Below are 20,184 nucleotides of genomic sequence, written 5' to 3'. Positions count from 1 at the left end.
CGGATTATTTTTAATGATTTTTTGAAGATTAAAACTTTGAAAAATCATAAAAAATAAAATACAATGCATTTTGGGTCGGGGTCAGTACTAATGTATGATGCTATACTCACCTATATGTATATAGATAAAAGGAAAGTTAAATTATTTGACAATGAACAGACCAACCTCAATCTTCCCCATAACATAAAAATCTACATATATTTTTGTTTACTTATTACTGAAAACTTCCCACTCTTCAAGTCAGCCGAAACCAACTCCTCTCTATGTTATCAATCACACCTCAATTAATCATTTTCAGCAACCTTTAATTCCTTATGAACACCGTATACATGCACATGCAACAAGCAGCATAAAAATCAAATTTTCAAAACCCCAATCTACTGCAAAATCACCCAAACTAACCAACCACCAACACATTTCAATTTATCTCTACAAGACAAATATTCAAACTAAACAAGTANAGATTTGTGAGTTTGCAGATGCAGAATTGTTTGTGTAAAGTGCAGTTTGCAGATTTGTGTAGTTGGTGAAGTTTGTGTTGAGTAGTTGCAGATTTATGAGTTTACAGATTTGTGAAGTTTAGTTGGAAGAGTTTGTGTTGTGGTTGGATCAGTTTGTGTTGCTAAAAGAAATATGATAAGAAAAATGCCGTTTGTGTTGCTGAAAAAAAAAAAAATGGAGTTTGTATTGCTGGAAGAAATATGAAATCTGATAGGAAAAATGCAGAAAAAATACAGTTTGTGTTGCTGAAGGAAATCTGATAAGAAAAATGCAGAAAAATGCAGTTTGTGTTGTTGGGAGAAATCTGAAATCTGATAAGAAAAATGCAGAAAAGATGCAGTTTGTGTTGCTGGAAGAAATCTGATAAGAAAAATGCAGAAAAATGAAATGCAGTTTTTTTTTTTTTTTTTTTTCTGGTGCAGATTTGAAGCTTTACTGAGTTTTTGAAGCTGTACTGAGTATAAGCAATTCTGAAGCTATAAAATGAAGTTGATGTTGTAAGTTGCTGGAAGAAAACAAGAGGCTTCAACCATTTGCAGAGTAGTCCAGTTTGAGGAGTTGTGTTGAGGAGCAGTAGGCTTTATAATGGCACTGGTTTGGTTTTGAACCATTGTTTGAATAATAGTAATTAACATAATCTAGATGATTAAATAGCTTATATTGTAATGGATGTTCATTATCCACTAACGTTTCAGGAATATTTATTGTCCCATCGTGGAAAGTAAACAACCCAATTGAATATCTGTCTTCATTTCCACCCATGATTACCCGATGAGGTCGTATTCTGTCATTGCTCCACACCTGTTTCAATAAAAATTCATCCCTTAAACATTAACTTGATAAAAAAAAAAAAAAAAATACAAATTTCCTCAGTTGTTATATATGAGTTTGTAAATTATATATTTTTACTTCAAATTTAAGCAGCGGATTAAGTCTTGTTAGTAAACTGATTAATGAAGTTGTTAAAGCTGTTAATTCAGCTTAAGAAGTTTGTTAAAAAGTTGTTAAGTCAGTTTTACCATCGTAACAGTTTTGTAGTCTGTTTACGTTCTGTTTTATGTCTCTGTAACAGTTTTGTATTCTGTTTCTGTTTTACATCTTTTGCTCTGTTTTTACTATAAGTATCATGTTACTATACTTCTCTTTTGATGAGTTAAAAATACAGAAGAATTTCATATCTCTTTTTCCTTTGTTCTTCCCTGTTTTCTTCGTACCTCTCACATGGTATCAGAGCCATAGACAAACGTCATAAATGGTTGATCTCTCTCAATCAAAATACCTCAGCTCACAAGTTGACTTCTGAAACTGAAAGTTCTTCAGTATCTCTAGCCATGGCGTCTTCAACCCTACCTGTTATCTCTCCCAAACTTACCAGAGATAATTATAGATTCTGGAAATCACAGATTCTATTTGCAGCAGGTTCTCATGATCTGGAGGAACATCTAACCGGTTTGATTTCATGTCCAGCCCCCTTTATCAAGATCCAAAGTGAAAGTTCTGATGGAGTTACAAAAAAGAAACCTAATCTAGCTTATGTTTAGTGGAAAAAGACAGATAAATCACTAGTAAGTTGGCTTCTTGGATCCATATATGAATCAATGTTTTCTGTTGTGTCAAAGTGTCAATTTTCTGCCGAAATGTGGATTGTTTTAGAAAAAGAGTTCCTTATTGAATCTAGATGTAAAACCTTACATATCAAGAACTTACTACAAATACAAGGAAAGATAATCTAAGTATTCATGATTACTTCATGAGAATGAAAGGATTTGCTGAAGTTTTATCTTCCAGTGGTATAACAGTCACTGATGAAGAATTGTTAAACTACATTCTTGATGGCCTAACTTCTGAATATGACGTTGCAGTAGTAAATATCACCACTAGACTTGAGTCTAGACTTGATCACTTTCTGTCCAGGATGCACAGATAATTCTACAAAAGTATGAGTTGAGGTTAGAAAAAGCTAATCTAGTGATGAACTCAATGGTTAACACTGAATTCCAAGGTGGGTCTGTTAATCTTGCCAATCTTACAACTGGTGAGAATCACAAAAAATATCATATTGAAAATCACGCCTTTAATGTTCAACAGTCTCGGTTTACACCTATGCCACCTCTTGGCTTTGCATCCCACAATTCAAGTACTCCTCAAGTTGCTCATGGATCTAGTCACTTTGTTCCTGGATCTAACCATCTTGTTAACTCAGTTCCACAGCACCAGCTTTACTCACCACAGTTTGGTGGCAGAGGAAGAGGGCGTGGATTTGGTAGAGGCAGATTTATATGCCAAGTATGGGGAAAAAATTGACACTTGGCTCTCAATTGTTATCACAGGTTTGACACAAATTATACAGGAGATATCAATCCACTGATCAGACAGAATTTTGTTCCTAATTACCCCAAACCACCTGCTGTTTATCAAGGTTCACCATACTCCCCTCAGAGCACATCTCAGCGTACCTATAATCCAAACATATCAGCTGGTGTCCACCCATTCTACACTAATTCTACAGCTCATAATGCAACATCAACTCACTTTCCCGTAGGATCATCTGGGCAGATTCAAACAAATGATGAATCCTCCACAACTATACCACATACCTCCTCCAATCAAGCATTTTTAACTCAAACACAGTCACCAAACTATACCAACTCTGTTGCCAATTATGTCGCTGCACCATCCACTGTCCAAGATGTCTCCTGGTACATGGACTCAGGAGCTACAGATCATGTAACAGCTGATCTCTCTCAGCTCACTGTCAATTCTAATTACACTGGAAATGAGCAGCTCCAGGTTGGAAATGGTGAGCTTCTACCTATATCTCATACTGGTTTCACTTATTTACCATGTCAATCTAAGTCTCTTTATCTTAAGCATGTCTTGTGTGTCCATAAAATCACCAAAAATCTGTTAAGCATATCTAGATTTACTAAAGATAATGGTGTTATAGTTGAATTCTTTGCTGACCATTGTGTTGTTAAGGACAAACAATCTAAGGTAGTTCTTCTTCAAGGAAGACTTAAGGATGGCCTTTATCAACTTCAAACCGCAGCCACTCCAAAATTCCCTTTGCCAGATGTTTCTGCAAAACCTACAGCCATAACCTTCAACTCTTTAACCAGAACACTGCATCAAGATCAGTTTGTCCAAACCCAGCCTTCTTCTTCTGTAATTTCAGATTTTTGTGAACCAACTTTAAGTTCTAATAATGAGTCTTTAGAGTCTCTTGCAAATGTATCCTCTTGTGTAAATGCTACTAGTGATAATAATACACACACATTTCAATCACTTGCTACTGTCAAAACCAATGGAATGTTGTGGCACAAACGTTTAGGTCACCCCAATGCAAATGTTCTTTCCAAAATTCTGCATATTTTAAAACTAAACAATATTGTTTCACACACCTTTGATTTATGCACTGCATGTCAATTTGGTAAACTTCACCAATCAGTTTTTCCTAGAACCAATTCAAGAGCCTCTCAACCCCTATAACTGATTCATTCAGACCTTTGGGGACCTTCTCCCATTCCCTCACTTGAAGGTTTTCGTTATTACATTCAATTCCTAAATGACTATAGCCGATTCACTTGGATTTTCCCACTGAAAAAAAAATCAGAAACTCAACATATCTTCAAACAGTTTCATATTCTAGCAGAAAAACAATTTAACTTCACCATAAAATGTGTTCAAACAGATTGGGGAGGGGAATATAGGAGTTTAGTTCCATATTTTCTTGATCATGGGATTGTTTTTAGGCATCCATGTCCTTATACCCACCAACAAAATGGAAGGGTTGAAAGAAAACATAGAATAATTAGTAGAATAAGGTCTAACTCTTCTTGCTCAAGCTAGCATGCCTTTAAAATTTTGGTGGCTTTCTTTCCAAACCGCTGCTTACCTTACAAATAAGCTGCCCACGTCTGTACTATCTGGTTTGTCTCCATTTCAGATTTTGTTTAAACAAATTCCAGATTATAAGTGTATTAAAGTCTTTGTTTGTGCAATCTATCCTTACCTTAGACCTTATAACTCACACAAGTTTGATTTTTACACCACCACATGCACGTTTGTAGGATATAGCATGCATCACAAAGGATACAAATGCATGGATTCTAAAGGCAAGATTTATATATGTCAAAGTGCTAAATTTGATGAAAACCATTTCCCTTTTGCAACTACCGAAACTATTGCATTCTGTCCTAAAACAAATCAATCTCCACAATTTCTCTCTTGTGATAAAAGCTCATTTAGAGTCATGCCTTCCTTGACCACTACACCCGTGTCTTCTTTTTCTTCACCACCTTTTCCTACAATTGGTCAGCAAAGGTCATCTATAGCTCCACTATCAAAGTCGAGTCCACTTTCCAAATCTGTTAATACTTCAGCTCCACCGTCTTTCTTAGTACAATCTCCCTCACATAAAACACTAACTGCTGATCCTTTAGAAGAATCTTCCTCACATTCCCCTAGTACATACCAAATTCACCTTTTATAGAGTCTTCTCCACAATCTGTACATACGTCAGTTCTTGAACCTACTGAACACTTTGTCCAGCCTCTTACAAACTCTCCCACTACATTACCAGACAACTCTACTAGTTCTCCTGAATCCATTCATCTTGTTGTAGATCTTCCCTTTCCTAAACACCAGTCCACTCATGCCACCATTGATACCACAGTCCATAATTCCCATTCATTAAATACTCACCCCATGGTTACTCGGTCTAAAGCTAAAATTCCTATATCCATGTCAGTTTCTTCTAGTTCGCACCTAGATACAAGTGAACCAAAGAGTGTAGCTGAAGCTCTATCTCATCCATCCTGGAAAGCTGCCATGGAAAGTGAGTTCAAAGCCTTAATATCCAACCATACTTGGGAACTTGTTCCAGCTGAATCACACATGAACATAGTTGGATGTAAATGGGTTTTTCGAGTAAAACAAAATTCTGATGGGTCTATTCAAAGGTTCAAAGCTAGACTTGTTGAAAAAGGTTTTCAACAAAACCCCGGGATTGATTATCTTGAAACCTTCAGCCCCGTTATAAAGTCTTCTACCATTCGAGTTGTTCTAAGCTTGGCTATCACATATGGCTGGGATATTCAGCAAGTTGATGTAAATAACGCTTTCCTCAATGGAGAGCTTAGTGAGACAGTTTTTATGACTCAGCCACAAGGTTTCATTGATGATAAAAAGCCTCTTCATGTGTGTAAATTGGTAAAGGCACTCTATGGACTTAAGCAGGCCCCTCGGGCATGGTTTGAGAAGCTCAAAAATGCCTTCTTGCAGTGGGGTTTTCTCTGTTCAGTTGCTGATCCTAGTCTATTTATTTACAGACACAACAATCAGGTTATATATGGTGTTGTATATGTTGATGACATATTATTGACAGGAAGTGATGATAAGTTAGTTCAAGACATTGTGTGCAAACTGAATCTTGAGTTTGCCTTAAAAACCTTGGGCTCTCTTAAGTATTTTCTGGGATTTGAAGTTCAAAGAACAGGTTCAGCAGTACATATGAGCCAAGACAAATATGCACGGGATTTACTGATTAAAACTGGAATGTCAGACTCCAAACCGTGCTCCACTCCAATGGCATTAGGAAACAAATTAACATTTGAGGATAGTGAGCCATTTGACAACCCATCTCTCTACCGGAGTACTATTGGTGCACTACAATATCTCACACTATCCCGGCCTGAGATTGCATTTTCTGTCAACAAATTAAGTCAATTTCTAAAAGCTCCCACTCAACTTCATTGGCAAGCTTGCAAAAGACTTCTTCGGTATATTAAAGGCACTTCAAATTTTGGTGTCAAGTTCACCAAAATACAAAGATTTCATCTTGAATGCTTCACTGATGCTGACTGGGCAGGAAGTATTCAGGACAGACGATCAACCAGCGGTTGCTGCCTATTCCTTGGATCTAACTTGCTGCAATGGAGCTCCAGGAAACAAAAAGTAGTGGCACTATCTTCTACTGAAGCTGAGTATTAAGCTCTTGCTCAAGGTGCAACAAAAATAGCTTGGTTTCATAATTTATTCACTGAAATGGGTCTGCATCTTCCTGAAGTTCCTGTTATATGGTGTGATAATCAGAGTGCTAACTCACTTGCATCTAATCCAGTTTTCCATGCTCGAACCAAGCATATTGAGTTAGATATGCACTGCATCAGAGAACAAATTGCAGCCAAATAGCTAAAAGTCTGCTATGTCCCTACAGAGCACCAAACCGCAGACATTTTTACCAAATCCTTGTCCACTACGAGATTTGAAGCTCTCAGATATAAACTTACGGTTGTTTCCTCTCTTCCACAGGAAACCTCAGATTCTAAAGTCATCTCTCCTGACCAAGAAATATGAGTTATCAACTCTCTCTGTTTCAGAATTGACTCTATTAACTCTGTAAGATAATACTGGTGTTTTTTTTTTTTTCTGTTAGATCAGTCTAATACGGGAGCTTCATCAGTTTACTAAAAGAGTTGCTAGATCAGTTTAATGAGAGTGCTATTGCTAATCAAGTTAGTATGGTGAATCTGTAAGATAATGCTAGTGCTGCATCAGCCTAGTTTAATACTGAAGCTTCATCAGATCAGTTTACTAAAAGAACTGCTGCATCAGGTTAATGAGACTGTTGCTGCTAACATGGTTCAGAATTAGACGTTAGTATGCATGATAAAAAGGATGGCTTGGTTTATAGAAGGATGTCAGTAAAACACTGAATGGTAGTTAAGATAGTTTAGTTTAAGGGAGGATGTTAGTAAACTGATTAATGAAGTTGTTAAAGCTGTTAATTCAGTTTAAGAAGTTTGTTAAAAAGTTGTTAAGTCAGTTTTACCGCTGTAACAGTTTTGTAGTCTGTTTACGTTCTGTTTTACGTCTCTATAACAGTTTTGTATTCTGTTTCTGTTTTACGTCTTTTGCTCTGTTTTTACTATAAGTATCATGTTACTGTACTTCTCTTTTGATGAGTTAAAAATATAGAAGAATTTCAGATCTCTTTTTTCTTTGTTCTTCCCTGTTTTCTTCGTACCTCTCACAAGTCTCACCGTGAATGCATCGCCGGCCATCACAATAAAGGATGAAGGGTGGGGCTCAGAACCGATCCACTCGCCATTTTTTGTTTTTATCTCCAAACCCTTAACATGGTTTTGACGTAATATGCTGGTGAAAGTTATATCTTCGTGAGGAGGAAGAACCAGTTGACTATAATACTGTTAGAGTTGGTGAACTTTATTCAACATTAGATACCCATTTTTAAAGTGCAGCAGAAAATTTTACCAAGTTGATTAATGGTTATCAAGTTAAGCATGAATCAACAACCACAAGCGGTTAAGATAAAGCACACAAGCATATACATGGTTCGGCTAAAACCACTCTTAGCCTACATCCATGGGACCTTGTTCAGATCAAAGCTAATCCACTATAACAATAAACATTATAAGATATCACTTAGAGTTAATTTTAGCTACAACAAAGAGATTCCCTGTACTATGTTACACTAAACACCACCCTCTGAATCTCTATTGCTTCATCGCTTCTAGGATCACTGCACACCAAGAACACTCCCGGACAATGTTTGAGCTCCACCCAAGCTTCACTCGCCAAAGAACACCTCCAGGTTCCAGGGTTTGAACTCTTTTCAAGCTCTTAGCGTAGGAACCATGCAAGTTCCAGCAGCAATAAACAATAAACAAAGATGAACAAAATGATTTAAGCATTAAAGCATACATGAAACCTAGCAAGGAATAAACTCTCTGAAAATTTCAGAGCACAAACAAAATAATATCCAAGTTCAAAAAGAAAACAAACAAGGAAGGAGATGAACTTCCTTTTAGCTCACAATAAAGGAACTATGTTCCAAATAAATACTCCTCAACAAGCTAAGATATGATCATCAAAGAATGAACAAAGGGAACCTGATTGAAATGCTTTCTAAAACTTCAGAGAACTAAACAATGAAAAAACCAGGTTCGAAGATGCAAGGAAGAAGAAGATGGGTTTAAATAATCCTTGCTTGACCAATCTCTTTAAGACAAATGGCAGACAATCTCTTTCATCTTTTGTTGTGACCACAAACAAAAACTCACCAACTTTTCAGGGCCATAAGAGGAGAGGCAGACAACTATAAAGAGAAAACTTACACAAAAACCATGAAAGAGATAAATCTTGATGGGCAAGATAATATAAAAAAGACGCCACATGTGCAAAAAGAATTAGAGTACAAACAAATAGAATATCAAAGGTTGGCTTTACAAATGAGCAATAATGATAAAGGCCAATTTCGTGCTCCCCAATCCTTGCCAAGTCAGCAGACAAAGGCTGACACATGTTGGTCTAAAAATGGAAAAGATTCCATCTACCTTTTGGGACCACAATCAAAAAGTGAAAAAGTTTGGTTTTCCTTGGACCACTTAAGGATATTGGGACACTTGTAAATGGTCCAAATGACAGCATAAAAGATGCAAAGAAAATATCTTAGCTATCAAGTAAAAAACACAACTTGTGCAAAGTGAGTAAAACATGCGATGTTAGCACAAAACAAGAGTGTGTGCACACACGAAGTAAAATGCGAAATGAAATGCAGCATGCATATGTCTAACTTCAGTGTGCACACACACAACAACTATGCACACAAACACCATAAGTTTGACAAAAATATTCAACAAGTACACCTAGGCTCTTCATATTTCAATAATCTAAGATGGTAACTTTTTGATTTAATATGGGAATTACAGTACTCCTCAACACCATAGCATTCAAAAACCATTCATATTACCAGCTCATTCAACTCTTCCACTAACTTTGAGTACGAGTGGACAATTTTGCTGATCAAAAAAGACAAAAAAATGTTAGACAGACAAGTGGAAAGAATTATGAAATTAGGATCGTTTCCTGGTGATCTAAGCTTTCTTGAGTTTTTTAAAGATCTTTTGCAATTTCTGCAATGTCATTTATTAATTTATGGTATTAGAATCCATTTGTCTATTTTATTCCTATTTGTGATTAATAATCACAAACTTTTATTTTTTTGGGTAATTAAGCTTTAAATAGAATAAGAAAAAGAATATACAAAGAGGTCTCGAAAGGCGACCAACCTACAACAGGACAAGCCCCTGGGAGGATAAAAAACAAGACAAAAGAGTTATACATGACACTATCTCCCAATGCACATCTTACCACAAGACAAACCCTGAGTTAGGACAAAAACAAAAGTCTACACAAGACCATCTCCAAACCATATACAAGACAACCGTCACCAAAACAAAGCCAACAAACAAAAATTCACCCTTTAAAAATTCACATTGGTAACCCTAATCCTGAGCAAGACTCCTATTACTAATGGTTCACTAATCACAAACCTTTATTTGTTGGATCAGGTTAAGAGGGTCCATTAAAAATTTATATATTCAAATTCAGATATATGAACTTACGGTACAAATTAATCTAATGAAGTGTATATTAAAAGCTTACCTGAAAGGATCGTTTTCGTTGGGCCACATGAGTTTTGTAAGCTTTTGGGTTTCTTCAAAAGTGGTTACATTATCTATTCGCATAGCTTCATGAAGAGGAAAATGAGGGCTTTTCCCAATATAGCCTTGGTAAGGCTTCTTGTTATCGTTTAGTATTTTGATTTCTAAAGGAAGATCAAACAACTCTTTGGTTGATTCAAAGACTCTGTTGCAAGATCCTAAATAAAATGTTAAATGAAGTTCAAAACAGTTGCGTTTGAGGAATTAAATTTTAATCTTGGCCTTTGCTTGTTAAAGAAATCTAACAGCTTCCATTTGTTCGAGAAAGTCAAAGCTATAAAAGACGTCAAAAATTCTAGATTTGCATCTTTTCTCCAGCTTTCTCTTTATTATAAAAATAATACTCTACAAGAGTTTCTGATTGAGTCTAATTTTCTTGTAATCAGTTTTAGATTTCTGTAATCTTGAGTTGAAGGTCGAGCTTCCTTCAAGGGTAGAGAATCTAGGTTGTGATTTCTCTTGTGATTAAAGGTTATAGTTAGAATTTGGGGATTGATTGAGTGTGTTAAGATTTGGAGTTGATTTGTTCTTATAATCTGTAAACTTCTAATCTCTTAGTGCTATGAGCCCTAAAAGTTCTTGGAGCTCAACGTGGATGTGGCTTATTCCCAATTTTGGAATAAGTGAACCATGGTAAAATCCTTGATGTTCTTGATTGTGTGTTCTTGCTTCTTTGGTGTGTGATTTAGATTCTTCGGAATGTGTTTGATGTTTGTTTTGGTAGATTGAGTTCTGATTTTTAGCATAACAGTGGTATCAGAGCAAGGTCTAGGGTTTCTTGAAATCTAAGGTTTGTTAATTTTGTGGCTTCTTGGTTTGTGAGTCTCAATTGCAACCCAGGGTTAGAAATTCCTAAAATCAATGTCTCAATCTCTTGAAAAGGGTTAGAAATCGTTTTCAATTTCTACGGTTTCTCTCAGTAAAATCCTAAATCAAACACTGAGTCTTTAGAATGACTACCATACGTGTTGAGATCACCCAATATGATGGGAATATCGATTTTAATAGCTGGAAGAAGAAAATGAAGGCATTGCTATCTCACAATAAGGTAGCAATTGCATTGGAGAAGGACACAACAAAGTGGACAGAGGAAAAATTAAAAAAGAAAGCTGAGGTGGATGAGGAAGCCTATAACCTCATCATTATGAATCTCTTCGACAGGGTCTTTAGGAAGGTAGATGGCTTTGAAACACCTATCACACTCTAGCGTAAGCTTGAATCTCTTTATGCTTTGCAATCAGCACCTAATCTTGAAGATCTTAAAGGTGTTTTATTTGTTTACAAGATGGATAGTTCTAGGACACTTGATGAGAATCTTGATGAGTTCTTGGAAATGACCCTAGTGCTTAAGGGTATAGATAAAGAACTTGGAGATTCCAGTTTAGCCATGATATTGTTAAATTCGCTAACTGAGGAATATTAGGTTGTAAAAAATGCATTACAATACACTGGAACTGTCCCTATTGTAGATTTAATAATCTCAGGATTAAAAGCTAGGGAACTAGAACTTAGAGTGCAAAAAAGGAGTGGTAACAATCTATTTGTGAAGGGAAAAAGGGAGTCAAGCATGCATGTTGGGTAGTAACACACAGTTTGAAAATGGTCATAGGAATAAAAAGAAGGGTAAAAAAAATCATAAAGCAAAAGGGGAGACTAGAAAGTGTTTCTTTTGTAATAAAACAAGACACTTAAAGAAATTTTGTTTTGCTTGGATTAAGAAACAGAAGCAGGGAAATACATAGAGCAACCTAGCATCCACTAAAACCAATATCGAAGAGTTAGAGGCCCTTACTGTCTCTAAATCAGATAATGTAAATGAATGGGTACTAGGTTCAAGATGCTCATTCCACATGAGTCCTATAATAAAAACTGGTTCCAAGACTTTGAGGCTAATGAACTAGAAACTATGTTTATGGGAAACAATAATTCCTACAAAGTCCAGGGAATTGGTAGTATAACCTTAAGGCTTGAAAATGGAAAAAAAACATTAAATTGACTAAGGTTAGATACATTCTAGACTTAAAGAGGAATTTGATCTCTCTAGGAACACTAGATGAGTATGGGTGTTGTTATAAAGCTGAGAATGGGTGCCTAAATGTCTATAGGAATAACAACATAGTCCTCAGGGGAGTGAAAAGAAATGGACTATATATTTTCTGTGGGAACCATGATTCTAAATGTTATAATACTGCTTTGTTTTCTACTAACCTGACTGTTACAGAGAAGTGGCACCCTAGGATGGGCCACATGGGTTAGATGGGCATAGACATCCTAAGCAAATAGGGGTTGTTTGGTAAGGACTCCATTGAAACTCTTAACTTCTATTAAACATGTGTAGTGGGTAAGCAACATAAATTGAGTTTCCAAAAGGGATCTCACCTTGCTAAAAATTGTTTAGATTACTTGCATGTTGATTTGTGAGGGCTTGAAAGGATAACATCACACGGGGGCAATAGTTATTTCCTTTCTATAGTTGATGACTACAGTAGGAAATTGTGGGTTTACTTGCTTAGGACTAAGGATGAGGCTTTAGGCAGGTTTTAGAGTTAGAAACTATTGTTAGAGAATCAAATTGACCGAAAGGTCAAAGCCCTTAGGACTGATAATGGGTTAGAATTCTACAATTTAGAGTTTGATAACTACTATAGTGACTAGGGTATTCTGAGACACAGAACAGTTAGGAAAACTCCTCAGCAAAATGGAGTTGCTGAGAGGATGAATAGAACCTTATTAGAAAAGGTTAGATGTTTGTTGTTTACATCTGGCGTACCTAAAATCTTTTGGGAGGAAGCCTTAAACACTGTTGCATACTTAGTCAATAGGAGTCCCTCAAGTGCCATAGAATTTATGTGCCCTAAAGAAAAGTGATTAAATAGAAAACCCAACTTGGGTCACTTAAGTGCTTTTGGATGTGCAATATATGCTCACACCACTAATGGAAAATTAGACTCAAGATCATTGAGGTGTGTGTTTCTAGGTTATCAATAGGAAACCAGGGGGTATAGGTTATGGGAGAGGAGTGAACCTGAAGTGAGGATTATAATTAGTAGGGATGTAATATTCAATGAGAATCTTTTTCCTTGCAAATCTGTTGATAATGGCGCAAGTACCTCAAGCAGTAACCGTATAAGTCAAGAACCACCCGAGAATATTCAAATTGAGTGGAGCCTCTAATAACCCAACTTGAACAGGAAGATCCAGGAACTGTAATCGTCGCACCAGATCTGAATCATGACAACATGTTGAAAATCCTGAGGTTTCTCAACATGATTCATTAGCCTAATACCAATTGGCCCGAGACAGAACTAGAAAAGAGATCAGGCCACCAGCGAGGTTCTCTTATGCTAAGCTTATATATATAGCCTTGGTGGCTGGGGCTGAATTGCAAAGGAAAGAACCTGTCACCTATGAAAAGGCAATCAAATCCAAGGACAAAAGCAAATGGCAGACTACAATGGAGGAGGAAATGCACTCCCTAAAGATAAATGGAACCCAATCATTGGTTCCAAATCCCAAAGACCAGAAACTAATGGTTATTCAAGGTAAAAGAAGGTATATCTCTCTCTGATCCTCCTAGATATAAGGCAAGATTGGTAGCCAAAGGCTACACACAAAGGGAAGGAATAGATTTTAATGATATCTTTTCTCTCGTTGTGAAATATAAGACCATAAGACTTATGTGTTTGTTTTTGCATGCCATGATTTAGAACTAGAACAACTTGATGTAAAAACTGCGTTTTTACATGGAAATTTAGAAGAAAAATTCTACATGAGGCAGCCTGTTGGTTTTGTAGATAAAAGACTTCCAAATCATGTATGTTTGCTACACAAGTCCTTATATATGGTTTAAAACAGTCCCCTAGGCAATAGTACAAAAGATTTGATGCTTTTATCATGAGTATTGGTTTTAATAGGAGTTAATATGATAATTGTTTCTATTATGCCTTGAATGATAACATGCCTTTGTATCTTCTTTTTTATGTGGATGATATGCTTCTAATTAGCAAGTCTAAGTCTAAAACAGATGAATTAGAGAAAAAACTCAATTCTGCGTTTGATATGAAGGACTTAGGGTGTGCTAAAAGGATTTTAGGGATAGTTATAACCAGAAATAGAAAGTGTAATGAGCTAAAAATACATTAAAGTGCTTGTTTGCAAAAACTAGTTTCTAAATTTGGTATGGCTCAGTCTCAGAGTGCAAATCTGCCTTTAGCCAGTCATTTTATCCTAAGTAAGTCTCAATATCCTAAATCTGATTCTGATTTGTTAAAAATGGAAAATGTTCCCTATGCTAATGTAAGAGGATCAGTCATGTATGCTATGATAAGTACAAGATCTGACCTTACTTTTTCCATCTCATTACTTTGTAGGTTCATGTCTAACCCAGAGTTAGGACATTGGTCTGCCCTAAAATGGTTGCTAAAATATATAAATTGCACAACTCATGTTGGTTTAGAATATTCCAAAAGATGTGAGTCACTTGATCTTGTGGGTTTTGTAGACTCTGATTTTGTAGGTGACTAGGATTCAAGGAAGTCAACTACTTCCTATTTCGATAGAAGCTGAATATGTGGCAGTGGCAAAAGTATTCAAGGAAGCATTGTGGCTACAAGGACTTCTAACGGAGGTGAAATTGATAGATGGGGCAATGATGGTATTTTATGACAGTTAGAGTGCAATATATCTAAGTAAAAATTCAGTCTACCATGAGAGGACCAAGCACATGGACGTGAGGTTTTATTTTGTCAAGGATTTAGTGGCGCAGGGAGTGATAAATCTGAAGAAGATAGCAACAGAGGATAATCTAGCAGATATGGGACAAAGGTGGTGACAACTGCCAAGTTCAAGCATTGCTTGAATATGCTATTTGTAAATTAGAGCAGCAATTGAGCTATGAAGAGAACTTGGATGGGTTAGCTGCACTGATAAGGTTTTGAAGTTGGTGAGTTTTGAGTTTCAAGGTGGAGATTGTTAAATAAAGCTTAAAACAGTGACGTTTGAGGAAGTAGAAGTTTTAATCTTGGCCTTTGCTCGTTAAAGAAATCTAATGGCTGCCATTTGTCCAAGAAAGTCAAAGCTATAAAAGACATCAAAAATTCCAGATTTGCATCTTTTCTCCAGCTCTCTCTTTATGATAAAAAATAATACTCTACAAGGGTTTCTAATTGAGTCTAATTTTCTTGTAATCAGTTTTAGATTTCTGTAATCTTGAGTTGAAGGTGAAGCTTCCTTCAAGGGTAGAGAAGCTAGGTTGTATTTCTCTTGTGATTAAAGGTTACAGTTAGAATTTAGGGATTGATTGAGTGTGTAAAGATTTGGAGTTGATTTGTTCTTGTAATTTGTAAACTTCTAATCTCTTAGTGCAGTGAGCCCCAAAAGTTTTTGGAGCTCAACGTGGATGTGGCTTATTCTCAATTTTGAAATAAGTGAACCATGGTAAAATCCTTGGTGTTCTTGATTGTGTGTTCTTGCTTCTTTGGTGTATGATTTAGATTCTTTGGAATGTGTTTGATGTTTGTTTTGGTAGATTGAGTTCTAATTTTTAGCATAACAGAAAATTTATTGTTAACTGCCACAAAGCAGCCATACTCTTCAAGTGCATGACAAACTTGATTGCATGCTAAAAGCCAAGAACCACTTCCAGGCTTCAAGTCTTCCTTTGATAAATCTACAACAGGAATTTTGGGAAGCATTTTGAAACTGGTAACTTTTTTCTTTTCCGTAAGTTCTAATATTTTTTCTCCAGTACTAATCTTAATGCTTTGGAAATGCGGAGAAAAGCCAAATTTGTTGTCAATTTCACTCTACAACTGAAACAAGGTTGCTATGGAAAGAGCCGTGTGGCCGGCCAATGTACATATATTCCAAGAAAAAAGTATACATTCATATTGTCAACTCTGTCCGTAACACTTTGATCTTCAAAACTTAACTACTTTGTTAACTGTTAACCAAATGGAGGGGAATAAGATCTAGAAAAGGGTTATAATTATAAATTGCCTCAAATTTATGTTATATATTATCTCTGGCCCTCTTTTAATTAGAATCACTACTTCATTTACATCTAAACAATATATAAGATTATACATTACTTGGTATAGGAATTTCGGGATAACTTCCGGATTGTTTAGCATTATTGAAAGGGCTATATTATATCCTTTGCCACTTTGCTTTGGCTAACAGTATGGAGAAACAAAGTAAAACTTGAGAGGCTTATTGTGAAAGAGATTAAAGTTTGTGTTCTTCAATATATCTGTACGACTGAATTTGGGTTGGGATTCAGCAAGCTTATAGTACTTGGCTACTGTGAGGAGTGTGAGAGTATATAGTAACTTAACACTTAATTTTCCTTATGTAGCGAAATCAACGTCATCACTTATTCATGTAGGCGATTTGATTACATTGTGTTGTTTGTTTACTTATTGTATTATTTAATTTTTCTATATTTTGGGTTTGTGGAGATTATTGCTTAATGTTTGGGATTTTAGGTTAGCTTTCCAACACCAAGCATGTATTCCATAAATAGTGGCCATATCGGTTTTTTGCAACAATTTATGTATGAACAATATTCTCCTAAACATATTAATCAAGGAATATTAAAATATAGTGGTTACCTATCACATTTATGATTTACCTGACTCGTTAAGCTTGTAGGTTCAATAGATCTCAAAGATTAGTTAAGGTACGTTCAAGCTAGTTAAAATACCCTAATTACCAGAAAAAATAATATTAAAACATAGTGACAAGCCTGTAAATTTTCTATATGTTCATGTGCATACAAATTACACAACACGACTTTTATTCTAGATAAGAAGCTTTTAATAATCAATTCACAAACTTTACAAACTTTGCACCAAATAATCTTGTGCTGAAATTTTTATCAGCCCTCATAAGCATAGCTTATTGGTTCTTTTAAATAAAAAAAGGTCTGTCACATGCCACAATAGTCTTTGAGAGTAGAAGGCAATCCTTTAGGCTCTGCTTCAGAATTGAAACGAAGGTACCTAAAATGGTTAAACGGCTTATACCGCAAAGGCCAAGTGTCATCTGCAAACTCTTCAGGTATGTTTACAGTTCCACTGATGAAAGAGAATAATCCCATTGATATTCTCGTTTCGCTTGCAGTCATATTGACTTTATGCCAACAAGGTCGTATTCTGTCATTACTCCATGCCTAAAACAAAAAATAAATTTAATTAAAACTCATATGCTATTATATTCTGCATCTATATCATCTTTAATTAAGTATTGACACATTACAGTAAAACATTCATGCCCCAAGGCCACTTTTGTATGCCGGACTCCGCCGTCAAAATAAACATTTTATGCCGACACTAAGTTGTTGACGACAATAAATATCCCGATATTTGTTTAACTTTTCAAACTTTATTATATTTTACTATCCTATCTTAAACAGTAAAAAATGTGTTTGTTTTAATATTGACTACTCAATTTAAAATCTAATCATATTTTAACTTAAAACATTTAACAATTATATTTCACAATAAAAGTTTATAAATTAACAAAAATACCTCCACCCACCCAAGCCATAGTTGCCCGCAAGCAACCACTGTTGGCCGACACTGTCAGAACGATGCACGATCAGTCGGATCTGACCGATTTAGCCATTTCCGACCAGATCCACCATGGGTCTGGCCACCAGTTTATGGCCGTAGATTTAGCTGTTTTCGGCTAGATACACGGTTATCTAGCCAGAAAAGGTCAGATCGGCGACCATTGCTGGCAATCGGTTGGATGGATGGGGTGTTTTTATTAATTTATAAACTTTTATTGTGGGGAGTGTTAGCTAAATTAACAAATATAGAGGGTTAAAAAATAATCTAAATGTTTTTAAAAAATGTACCCAACATATTCTCATAATCATATCTTATATGATTAAATCTTATCATGTCCTATTCATAATATAATATTATTTTAAATAATATATCAAACAGGCCATATACTTCTTACCCAGATTGTGCTGGGTATCCCATTTCTACCTTACGCTGATGCGTTCTGGCGTGGGGTTTAGAAATGGGATATACATTATGGCTAGAACACCCCAACGCCGTTTAACGATGCTGGCATATTTGCAAAATGTCGACGCCGTGTTGGTGTTGGGGTATAGTTTTATATATCAAATAGATTGTGAAGAAGAGAAGCTCATAAGTATTCTTAATCCTGAAATAGGAGTGGATAGGCTGAGAATCACCGTGAGTACATAGCCTGCCATGACAAGAAAAGATGTGGGCGAAGGCTCAACATCGATCCATTCATCATCCTTGGTTCTGATCTGCAAACCTTTAATATGACTTTGATGAATTGTGGATCTCAAGGTTTTATCTGTGTGGGGGTTTAAGCCCACCGTTGTCTCGTTCGCCTTCGGAGTTCTATATTTGAAGTAACGAAGAAGATAATTAGCTGACTCAGTGTAAGATTCATAATGCTCATCATCAAGTCCATAGCTTTCGCACAGCATTCTCATCACCATTTTTTCTAACTCCGCCCCTATTTCCGCGTAGGAATGAGCACTTTCACTAGTTCAAAACAAGAAAACATTTTATTAGAATTATATCTAGAAAAACAATTTGTAATCCTAATGAAGAAGAATTAGACTTGGATAAAAGGAAAATTCTCAAAGAAATAAAAACAGAAAAAATAGCAAAAAAGAAGCCATCCGATGAGATTAGTGAAATTCTAAATTTCTGTATTCAATTATTATCAACCAAATTCTCTGAGAAATTTTTCCTACATTAGTACAAAGCTATCATGACTTTGTGGAAAAAATCTTACCAAAAGCCTTCATATCCGGCAGGCCACATGAGGGTGGTGAAACTTTGAGTTGATTCAAGACTTGTTGGATTATCAATGGCCAAGGATTCATAGAGTGGGAGGGAAGCATATTGTCCGAAGTAATCGAAGTATGTCTTGGTGCTTTTGTTCTTCATTTTTATCTCATTTGGGAGACCAAATAATTCTGCAGCTGTGGCAAAGACATTATTGTGAAGTTCCAAAGGAACTTCACGATAAATTGCTTCAAAACACCCGATCTCTTCAAATGCATGGCGTATTTCTTTGCATGTAGAGAGCCAGGTGCTTATGCCTGGCTTCAAACTTTCGTTTGACATATCTATAACAGGGATCTTGGGCTGTGACTGCGATCCCATAATCTTGATTGTTATGAATTTTCTTGGTTTTATTTCAGCTGGCTTCGAGGGATATATGTTTACATTGTTGTATGAGATTTATACAACCACCGGTGCAAACTGCAGTCATATATAAAAACCCGAATTGAAAAATATATGCCGATTCCGTGATCTTATAATAAATTTTTTGTATGTTTCTGATGGCCTTTTTCTGATCCATATTCTACCTAATAAGATTTAAGCATTATATTATGAGATCATATGAAAAGGAACTCAGTAGCCTGATTGAAATCCATAGCTAGGACCACTATTTTGATGCAAAATAGGACCACTATATGTTAAAATCATTTAGTCACAATCGAAAATTTGAGAGACCGAGCTATTTTGATTGAAACTTATTGAGACTTACCGTAGTGAAGTAATTTGATTGGTATATATATAATGTAATCTATTTCATTTTTTATGTATCAAAAAAGCATCTATTATATATATATTTTTTTTAATATATATATTTAATAATTATCAATCACCAACTTGTTCATATGAAGCTAAGATCAGGATAGATGATCTCAATCAAATATTATTTTCGGTTAGATTAAGTAGAGACTGGTACAAAGAGGTCTATAAAGGCGGTCAACCTATCACAGGACAAACTCTTGCGTGAAATTGGTCTAATACTAGTAAGCTCACTTGCTGCGTCACATTGTTATACACAAAAATGCAATTAGTTGGGAAGTCTCAAGTTATTGGTTTTACAAAATGCATACCAAACACGCTGAAATTGAATAATGGAATATCAATATCTCTAATGATAGGCTTATCTTATCAACCATGAGAGGTCACCTAATCAAAAAATGATGTAACAGTTTTTTGTTTCTCCTATATAATAGCTTCCATTTTTAATTGAAATGATGTAAACCCAAATTAATTTTGAGCATGGAACAACCAAAACGGGATTATGAATTGAAGCTTATATAACCTTTATTTATTTTTATTTTTTTAATTTAAATTTC

At 35.6% G+C, this 20,184-nt stretch overlaps 2 protein-coding genes across 2 annotated transcripts; both read right to left on the bottom strand.

The window, feature by feature from the left end:
* Nucleotides 1–1,026: 1,026 nt before the first annotated feature.
* Nucleotides 1,027–15,721, bottom strand: LOC116112320 (2-oxoglutarate-dependent dioxygenase AOP2-like). The gene is made up of 6 exons (XM_031398473.1): nucleotides 15,618–15,721; nucleotides 14,532–14,548; nucleotides 9,970–10,171; nucleotides 9,275–9,323; nucleotides 7,545–7,709; nucleotides 1,027–1,302 (listed from the first exon to the last, which is right to left on the bottom strand). Exons 1-6 carry the CDS (start codon nucleotides 15,719–15,721, stop codon nucleotides 1,027–1,029), a joined length of 813 nt encoding a protein of 270 aa, XP_031254333.1.
* Nucleotides 15,722–16,780: 1,059 nt separating this feature from the next.
* LOC116112364 (probable inactive 2-oxoglutarate-dependent dioxygenase AOP2) lies at nucleotides 16,781–19,212 on the bottom strand. Its single transcript, XM_031398504.1, has 3 exons — nucleotides 18,819–19,212; nucleotides 18,238–18,562; nucleotides 16,781–17,199 (listed from the first exon to the last, which is right to left on the bottom strand). Exons 1-3 carry the CDS (start codon nucleotides 19,190–19,192, stop codon nucleotides 16,957–16,959), a joined length of 942 nt encoding a protein of 313 aa, XP_031254364.1. The 5' UTR covers nucleotides 19,193–19,212; the 3' UTR covers nucleotides 16,781–16,956.
* Nucleotides 19,213–20,184: the final 972 nt, after the last annotated feature.

Source organism: Pistacia vera, unplaced genomic scaffold (assembly GCF_008641045.1).
Source record: "Pistacia vera cultivar Batoury unplaced genomic scaffold, PisVer_v2 Contig660, whole genome shotgun sequence".
Classification (NCBI taxonomy): domain Eukaryota; kingdom Viridiplantae; phylum Streptophyta; class Magnoliopsida; order Sapindales; family Anacardiaceae; genus Pistacia; species Pistacia vera.
The sequence above is the reverse complement of the archived record's forward strand: the minus strand, read 5'-3'. Positions and strand labels throughout refer to the sequence as shown.